General features: G+C 59.9%; 1 protein-coding gene across 7 annotated transcripts in view; it reads right to left on the bottom strand.

Annotated features, from left to right (window-relative positions):
• Positions 1 to 4282: 4282 nt before the first annotated feature.
• Positions 4283 to 9773, bottom strand: part of EHMT1 (euchromatic histone lysine methyltransferase 1) — a 109775-nt gene continuing 104284 nt past the window's right edge. For all 7 annotated transcript variants that reach the window (XM_070799810.1, XM_070799813.1, XM_070799814.1 and 4 more), the window contains 3 exons: positions 9003 to 9081; positions 5498 to 5673; positions 4283 to 5423 (listed from right to left, as the gene is read on the bottom strand). In XM_070799810.1, the coding sequence (XP_070655911.1) occupies positions 5258 to 5423; positions 5498 to 5673; positions 9003 to 9081 (421 nt within the window). In that variant the 3' untranslated portion in view covers positions 4283 to 5257. The remainder of the gene's footprint in view (positions 5424 to 5497; positions 5674 to 9002; positions 9082 to 9773) is intronic.

Raw genomic sequence — 9773 nt, 5'->3', positions numbered from 1 at the left:
TCTAGAAAGGTCTAGAGCAGGAGACATTGGTCTGAAGGGTCAGGGCAGGCAGGTGGACGACGAAGGGGCAGGAGGGAAGCCTGAGGCAACAAAGACAGTCAGCATGTCCTGACCGTGGACACGGCCATACAAGCAGACGCTTGCCAGAACTCACGAAGCATACAGGGCTTCCCTGGTAGCTCAGCGGACAAAGAATCTGCCTGCGACGCAGGAGGAAGTGAAAGTGAAGTCACTCAGTCGTGTCCGACTCTTTGGGACCCCGTGGACTGTAGCCCACCAGGCTCCTCCATCCATGGGATTCTCCAGGCGAGAATACTGGAGTGGGTTGCCATCTCCTTCTCCAGGGGAGCTTCCCAACCCAGGGATCAAACCCAGGTCTCCCACATTGCAGGCAGACGCTTTACCCTCTGAGCCACCAGGGACACAGGAGACCCCAGTTCAATTCCTGGGTCAGGAAGATACCCTGGAGAAGGGCTAGGCTACCCACTCCAGTATTCTTGGACTTCCCTGGTGGCTCAGATGGTAAATTCACCTGCAGCGTGGGAGACCTGGGTTCGATCCCTGGGGTGGGTAGATCCACATGGACAGAGGAGCCTGGCAGGGTACAGTCCACCGGGTCACAAAGAGTCCAGAGATGACTGAGCGACTTTCACTTTCAAGCAACACTTAAAATGGGTGCATTTTCTGATACGTCAACGTATGCCAATAGACTGTTGAAGTTTAAAAAGAGGTTTCCAGGTGGCACAGTAGTAAAGAGTCTGCCCGCCAGTGTAGGGGACCTGGACTCAATCCCTGGTTCAGGAAGATCCCCTGGGAGCAGGACACGGCAACCCATTCTAGTACTCTCGTCTGGGAAATCCCAAGGACAGAGGAGCAGTCCACGGGGTCACAAGAGTCAGACAGGGCTGAGCGCCTAGACAGCAACCATGCGACAGAGGATGTGTACTGGGCCACGGAGGTGACCCCCACACTCGGTAGTGGACAGACAGTCTGGTCGCTCACTCGTGTCTGACTCTGCGACCCCATGAATCAGAGCACGCCAGGCCTCCCTGTCCACCACCAACTCCCAGAGTCCAGCCAAACCCATGTCCATCGAGTTGGTGATGCCATCCAGCCATCTCATCCTGTCGTCCCCTTCTCCTCCTGCCCCCAATCCCTCCCAGCATCAGGGTCTTTTCCAGTGAGTCAACTCTTCACATGAGGTGGCCAAAGTACTGGAGTTTCAGCTTCAACATCAGACCTTCCAATGAGCACCCAGGGCTGATCTCCTTTAGGATGGCCTGGTTGGGTCTCCTTGCAGTCCAAGGGACTCTCAAGAGTCTTCTAAAGCATCAATTCTTCGGAGCTCAGCTTTCTTCACCGTCCAACTCTCACATCCATACATGACCACTGGGAAAACCACAGCCTTGACTAGAGGCCAATTAAAAACATACACAAGACTTAACAGACACTTGGCAAAGGAAAACACACAGGCGGCAACAAGCTTCTGGAAAGTGCCCAGCATCACGAGTCAGCAGCAGATGCCAATCCAAACCACAGTGAGATCCTCAGGACAGGCAGACTCAAAGACCAGCGTCAGGCTGACCCAACAAGCCCATTTCCAGATTCACCTGAGACACACGGAAGGCACAAGGATGCTCGCAGCAGCTGTAGCGACAAAAGCCTCCAAATGGAAATAGACAGGCGTGCACGCACAGGTGAAGGGCAGACAGCCTTGGTGATTCCTACTGCGGATACGCCTCAGGAAGAGAGAGACAGCTGAGCCAGTGCTTTATGAAACGCGACTGGAAACCAGCTGAGCAGAGAAGCTTGACAGAAAGAGCAACCTGCAAGTCCGCAGATGTGAGGCTTAGAACAGGGAGTGCGTCTCAGAGGCGGGAGGAGGACGCGGAAGGGGAGGAGATCTCTGCACCTCCACAGGAGAGGGTCACTTGGGCAAAGGCAGGGGTCAAAGCTCACTCGGCTGTACACAAGAAGGCCACGTGCCTCGCTGCACAGAGGGTAAGCGTGTCAGCCCCTCGTCGCATCTGAACCTTCGCAGCCCCGGGGACTGCAGCCCGCCGGGCTCCTCTGCCCAGCGATTCTCCAGGCAAGAACACTGGAGTGGGCTGTCAATCCCTTCTTCCAGGGCTCTTCCTGACCTAGGGATCAAACTCAGCTCTCCTACACGGGCAGGCAGATTCTTTACCCGCTGAATCGCCTGGGAAGATTATCCCTCCATATTCATACTTAAGATTTTTCACACCACATACCAAATAAATTCCACCTGGATTCAAGAGTTAAACTTGCGTTAAAATACTGAACAGGTACTGGAGAATATTTTTATAATTTTTTTTGGGCTACACCACAAGGCATGAAGGATCTTCCGACGGGTCATCAAACGTATACCCTGCAGTGGAAACACAGGCTCTTAACCACTGGACTGCTAGAGAAGTGGTAACATTTTTGCAATTTGGAGATGAAACTCTTTCTAAATATGGTACAAAATCGGAAATCACAACAGATATTACCATATAAAAATGTAGGTTCACCATGAGTAAAAGGATACAATATATAAAGTGAAGTGAAAGTCGCTCAGTCGTGTCCGACTCCTTGCGACCCCATGCTACACAGTCCGTGCAATTCTCCAGGCCAGAATACTGGAGTGGGTAGCCTTTCCCTTCTCCAGCAGATCTTCCCAACCCAGCGATCAAACCAGGGTTTCCTGCATTGCAGGCAGATTTTTTAGCAACTGAGCTACGAGGGAAGCCCTCACAATATATAAAGAGACAACACAAATCACTAAGAGAAACATAAACGACACAATTAAACGTTACAAGGCAACTCACACAGGAGGGAAGGCCCGTCTGTCATTAATGAGATGTTCGGTGTATCAGCAGCGAAGCTGCAGCTCTCGGGTCCTTTTCTTCTGACAATCAGAGGGCGGTGCGGGTGGAGGGTAACCGCACAGGCAGAGGAAGATGAGGCTTGGAAGCCTCCTTTCTGCCCGTCTACATCAGTGGAAACGGGAGCAGCTGTCGGGAAGCGTGGAGGATGTCGCGGTCTGGACCTGGGCAGGGGCAGCCGCAGAGCTGGGCAGGCCAGGGCACAGGGACCCCCCAGGCAGGCGGGGGACTGACAGTTCTGCCTTGAAGAGTGAGTGGCCAGGTGAGCCCCTCACAGTCCACCCATGTGCCCCCCACCCCACGGGAGGCCTCTGGCCTGCCCCCATGCCCTGGGCAGCCCCTCACGGAGGCGTCTTGGTGGTGGGGGCACCGAGGGGCGGTGCAGACCCCGCAGGACCAAGGAACACACACAGCTGCCCGGCACCCGCTGCCAGAACGCACCGTGGGGAAGCCCGCCCCACAGGCCTCCCTTACACCCCAAAGTTTGCGACTGGACTGCATCTCGGGTCAACAAAGCTGTCTGGGCACTGGCCCTGCCCCAGCACAGAACCAGCAGACACCTCTGGCCCCCGGGCTCGGAGCCTGATCCGAGGGGCAAAGAAGGCTGTGATCTCAGCCTGAGGCCCAGCTGCAGGTAGGCCCTCCAGCCGGCACAGCCCCTGCTGGGGTCCAGGCGCCCCCAGAAGAGAAAGGCAGCAAGTCCCCAGGGAGGAGAGGGCTTCTCACACAGACCAGTCCCAGCTCAGTCCCCCGGCTCCACACACAGGGCCTCGGTCCCCGTCCACAGGGAAAACACCCTGCTTGGACTGTCTGCAAAATGCAAGTTCTGGACAAATGTCTGAAAGCGTCTTTCTGAATGATTTCTTTTTTGTTTTTATTTTTTAACTTTACAACATTGTATTGGTTTTGCCGTATATCGACATGAATCTATCTAAATGATTTCTGTGTATAAAAGGCAGAGCATTCAAGCTGCTTCCTGAGTTAGAAGGTGAGGTTTGGGACCAGAGGTTCTGTAGAAGCCGGCGTGCCCAGTAGGAGGGGGACAAGCCCAGCTCTGCCATCTCCAGCCTCCCCGCGCCCGTCCCCTGCCTCCCCGCGTCTGACTCCAGCGTCACCGCATCCGGAGATCCACTCCCAGCCTCTGGGGCGCTGGACACACACAGACGCCCCCACACACATGCACAGGGACACACCCCCCGTGAGGGCTGCCTGGGGAGGGGCGGCCGCATCCTCCTCCAGGGACGGGGTGCTGCAGGCCCACCTGCTCGGAGGCAGCTCAGCGCTGGGCCTGCCCGCTGGTCCCCAGGGCTGCGTGGGAACAAGCGCGCGTGACACTCGCAGGAAGCGTGGGTGTCTCGCAGAAACCAGCTGAAACATGATACCATGATAAAGCCTCATTTAAAGTACTTCTTTTTTTTTTTTATTGATTTCATTGAAAACAGAACAAGAAATGGTCTGAGCCAAAAGACTGCTCTTAGAACTGTCAAAAACATTTTAACAGAAAAAATAAACATGACTGCATTATGAATGTTTTAGAAGAGTTGCACAAAAAAACCCACTGTTACTGCACTAATTACAGTATTTAAAAAAGTATATGCCAAAAAAAAGTATATGACCTGGCAGGCCATCACTCAAAAGGTGACGGCAATTTTATTCACACAAGACTAACGTTTTAAAAAAAGCTTTTCCTGCGTTTTATTCTAAAATCACTTTGTTCTCTTTATACAGTTGATAGTTTATTTTCACATGGTGAGTAGAAACCACACCAGAATCAGCACCGTTGTCTGTGTTTTTGTGTTTATTTTTTGTTTGTCCTAATGTCCAATAATGGTAGAAAATAAACCAGTTTATTCATCATCATAGCATGTGGCTTAGAAATCAATAGGACGTGCGGTGCTCCGGGGCCATGGCCGTCCTGCGCCCCAAACCGCATCCTCGGAAAGAAGCACGTGAGAGGTCTGGTGTATAGGACTAGATATAGGATTTCTTTAAAAAGCAAACCCACGTTTTCTCCAAAGTCAGCAGTGGCTCGGCCCTGACCTCGCAGGGGCGGTGGGCACGGGGTCTGTGCCGCCCAGAGCCAGCACCGGCCATGCGGGCCGCGGCGGGCCACACGGAGAGTCCGGGCCGACAGGACGCAGCCCCCAGCCCGACGGTGAGCCGGGAGCGACGACACGCGAGGGGAGACGAGAAACGTGGAGCAGAAAGACCTCCGTCGGGAACTCACAGCGAGGCCGGCAAGGAGCCCAGGCGTCCCCGCGCAGCCGGGCCCCGCCCCCGCGGCCCTGGGCAGGCCAGCCGGTCTCCTGCACGCCTCCGCGTCCTCCCCAAACCACAGCGAACGGCGTCCACTTGGGCGCCGGGCGGCGCTCTCATAGCGGGTCGGCGGGCGAGGAGCTGGTGTCGGGCAGCCCGTCCTCCTGGGCACCGGCCTGCCGCTGGGCCAGCGCGGCCCCGGAGTGCCGGCACTTGGGGGAGCCGCAGCGGCAGCTGAACAGCTTGCCCTTGATGTCCCAGAAGCGCTGCCCATAGTCGAAGCTGCGGAGAGAGAGCCGGGGTCTGGGCCTGCGCCCCCGGGGCCGCCCCCCACCCGCCCCCGCCCGGGCACCTACCCCAGCTGCTCCCCGGCCTCAATCAGGCGGGTGCTGAAGAAGGCGATCCGCGGGAAGCGCAGGTCCTGGTGGGACATGAACACACGCACGGGCACCAGATTGGGCTCGCAGTGGTGGTTGATGAAGCGGCTGACGTTGCCATAGAAACGCGCGTCGATGCAGTACAGCTCTCCGTCCTGGGGGAGAGACGCGACGCGCTGAGCATCGGGGGCAGGCGCGGGTGCCGCCCCTGCCCCCCCACCCAGCCCCGGGGCTCCCACTCGGTGAAAACGAGCACAGACCTGGGGTTCACGTGGACGGCTCCGCAGACACCCAGAGAGGGGTCGGGGTCCATGGGGACCACGAGGCAGCATAGCCCCTCAGGGACCCAGTGACGGAGGGGGAGGACCACCACCCGAGAGGCAGGGCCAAGGGGCACTGGGCAGAGGGACAGACAGACAGGGAGACAGGGGGAAAGAGACAGGGGGACAGGGCAGAGGGACGTGGGGACGGGGAAAGAGGGTGGGGGGACGGGTAAAGAGGGACGGGGGGACAGCGGGGAGAGGGCGGGGGGCTGCCAGGTCCCTCCTGAGGGGACTTAGCCAACAGCAGCCTTCAGGGCGGTGGTGACCCCGTGGGCAGACAGTGGCCAGGACCCAGGCCTGACCTGACCCTGAGAAGAGGTCTGGCCTCACTGCTGAGCCCTGAGAAAGCCGCGTTTCCCCTGTAAAGACCCAGAAGGCAAGAGCGACGCTGCCCCGGGGACGGCCACGTGGCAAGGGCCCCCGGGGAGGGGCAGGGGCCCCGAGCACCGCCGTGTCTGCGGGCCCTGACCTCCCACAGCGGGTGCGGGCCACAACTGGGACAATTCTCCCCCCTTTCCTGTGGCTTTGTCCACAGAGGCAACAGACGGGAATCCTTGCGGGAAGGAAGCTTCCTGAGCTAAACCAGAGGCTCCGGGGCCACAGAAGGGGTCCTCACCCCAGGTGTGGGAGGAAGCAGCGCGGGCTCTGCAGACGCGGCATCCATGCCAGGACACGAGGCGGCCAGGCCCGCCTGAGCCTGCAGGACCTGGGCGGTCCCCAGGGACGCAGGACTCCTTGGGGACAAGCGGGGGTTCCTCTGCCCACCGGTCCCCAGTTCCAGCCCCGACACCCCCCACGCTTCCCACAAGGTGCGTCCTGGGCGCTTGACCGCCCGTCCTGAAGGCCAGACTGCACGTCGGGTCCTGTAAATTCCCTCCACAAGAACCACCGTGGCCCTCCTGCAACAAACATTGCTCAGGTCTTTAAAACACGCCTTTTCAGATGAATGTATTGCTCTGCTCTTTCAAAGCGTCTCTGATCAAAAACCACCCACACCTGGTTCTGCAGCACAAACGTGGTGGGGAGGGAGCCTGTGCCCACTTGAACCCCTTGCATCACAGCTCTGAGGTACTGGGTGTGGGCACCCAGGGAGCCAGGTGATGTGGGCAGAGGACAGGTGGGTGGACGCTTGGAAGGTTCCAGAACAGCAAGGAGATGGGCAGATCCGCAGCAGGAGGACCAGTGTTGTGACCCAGGAAACACCTGGATAGCAAGGCCAGAAAGTGCCCTGCTGCCTCGGACGACGGGGAGTGGGGTGGCGGTGGGTGTCCAGCAGGGGCAGGCATTCTGTACACCAGAGCTCCAGAACGCAGGCGCCCAGCGGGGCGGGCACTCCACACCAGCATTCGGGGACGCAGGCGCCCAGCGGGGCGGGCACTCTGAACGCCAGTGCTCGGGGACGCATGCGCCCAGCGGGGCGGGCACTCTGAACGTCAGTGCTCGGGGACACAGGCGCCCAGCGGGGCGGGCATTCTGTACACCAGCACTCCAGGATGCAGGCACCCAGCAGGGCGGGCACTCTGAATGCCAGTGCTTGGGGTCTCGGGCCTGAGCTGGAGCAGCGGGGGCTGTGGGTGCATCCGTGCCCTGTCACATGCCCAGAATGAATGTGTCATAGGACCAAACACCCGGGCCCACACGAGCTAGGCGGAACAAGGAAGAGACCTCCGGGCGTGAGCATGGAGGGCCTGCAGGGCAGCCAGTCTCTCTGAGGGGCGCTCTGCCAGGAGCCACTGGGGCACCCAGATAGGCCCTCCTCCCATCTCCCGACAGTGACCACACACCCGCCTGCCAAGTGCTGTGACAATCAGACCAGCAGCCTGGTCAGCAGAGACAGAAGCAGCAGCAGACAGAGAACCCCAGGGGGTTGAGCTCCTGGCTGTGCCGTGGGCCAGGCGGCCAGGCTGGGCTCACCGCAGGGGCAGCTGAGCCAGACTCAGAGGGGGCAGCTGCACCTCAGTCCCCACAATGCAACCACGCGCTCCCAGAAGAGGGAGCCTACGCCCTGATGCCCTTCAGGCAGGTTTGGAACCCGAACTAAAACTAATCAGGATCAGGCGGCAACAGGCAAGCAGGATGAAGACCAGGAGGAACCCCTGACGCCAGACAGACCACAGGGACCCCAGACACAGACCCACCACAGGGACTCCAGACAGCGGACGGACCACAGGCAGGTGGGGGTGGTGCCCGGAAGTCATGCTGGGGCACGCGTGAGCCACTGCAGGCGACCATCGCAGCTAAGACGCACCGAGGAAGCGGTGTGAGAGTACAACCCAGGTGTGATGGCCCACAAAGTGGAAGCACCCTCTGTATTACTCCAGCAAGTACGGGAGAGACTGCAGCAGCAGCAGGATTTCAACAGATGCAGAAAAGCACTGAATACAACCTCTAGCCAATCACATGACTCCTGGTGAACTTGCAGCAGAGCCCTGAGCACCCACAGCCCATGGGAGCCTGGGGTCTAAAAGCTTCCTTCATCCACGGCGGGAACAGTGACCCAGCCGGGAGGGGACCGTCTACTGATGAGGAGACCGTGTCCATTCAGCAGGGCGCTCGGAAGACACAGCCACGCTGGGCGGGCGTGGGAGCGAGTGCCTGGCTTCACCCGGACCCACAGAGCGGGGCTCAGAGGCTCAGGCTGCCGAGAAGGACCAAGCACTTGAGGGGCCCTGCTGGCAGCACCTGTGCGCTCCAGCAAGTTCCCAGGTCAGCCTTGACGAACCAAGGAGCAACTTGAGCCAGGGCAAGGCAGAGGGCAGCTGCGCCAGATCAGAAACCCCTGGAAACCAGGGCCCAGAGACGAGAAGCTGGAGTCCAGCGACCCCGCCAGCCCCTGAGAGGGAGCCAGGACACGGAGGACCGCCCTCCGGTCACGCGCGTGATCCTCGGTGCACACGGAAGCTCGTCCCGCGCACGGGGCCTCCACCCTTGCTGAGAGGCGGGCTCAGGCTACAGAGCTGCATCCCAGCCCCACGCTCAGTAGGCTGGCAGGACAGGCAAAGGGCCTCTGGGCCCGGTGACCCCACTGCACACGCCTGAGCCCAGCAGAAGCGCCAGCACCAGCCAGGGCAGCCGAGCCTCCGCACCGCCCGACCCTGCCTGTGGGCACCGCCACACCACAGTCCCACTGGCGCCACGCCCTACCCCTAGGGCTGCATTACCTTGTTGTCAAGATCAAAGAGATAAGAGTCTTCTTCCCGCACATCAGCTTCCGAGTCAGAGATAAGCTCCCCAACGTACCTGTGGGTCAGGGCAGGGCGGTGAGAACATGGCACCAGAGGACCTGAAGGAGCCCCACGCGAGGACGACCCGCTGTGGCTCAACAAGGACTGAGCCTGGGCCTCAGGATACGACACAGAAACCCTGTGACCAGGGGTCCAAAGTGATCATCCCCGGGAATCATGAGACCCTGACAGACCTTCTGAAACAAGCTCCAAGCTGGGGAGGAAGTGCAGGCCAAAGAGCAGATGGAGCAGGGGCTGCCCGCTGCATGTGCCACATGGTCAGCCTGGGCAGCCCCGCCTGGAGAGTCTGGGCCACAACAGCAGTAGACTCTCCTGGCGCCCCTCCCCGATGCTGCCCCACCCCCGAGACCGCAGGGCCAAGGCCCGGGAGATGCCCCCCCACGCACCCCGTGACCACGGGGGCAGGGCCAGAGAGATGCCCCCCCATCCACCCCGAGACCGCAGGGGCAGGGCCTGGGAGATGCACCCCCATCCACCCCGTGACCACGGGGGCAGGGCCAGAGAGATGCCCCCCCATCCACGCCGAGACCGCAGGGGCAGGGCCCGGGAGATGCACCCCCACCCACCCCGTGACCACGGGGGCAGGGCCAGAGAGATGCCCCCCCATCCACCCCGAGACCACAGGGGCAAGGCCCGGGAGATGCCCCCCCACGCACCCCGTGACCACGGGGGCAGGGCCAGAGAGAT

This window comes from Bos indicus, chromosome 11 (assembly GCF_029378745.1).
Source record: "Bos indicus isolate NIAB-ARS_2022 breed Sahiwal x Tharparkar chromosome 11, NIAB-ARS_B.indTharparkar_mat_pri_1.0, whole genome shotgun sequence".
Taxonomy (NCBI): Eukaryota; Metazoa; Chordata; class Mammalia; order Artiodactyla; family Bovidae; genus Bos; species Bos indicus.
The sequence above is the reverse complement of the archived record's forward strand: the minus strand, read 5'-3'. Positions and strand labels throughout refer to the sequence as shown.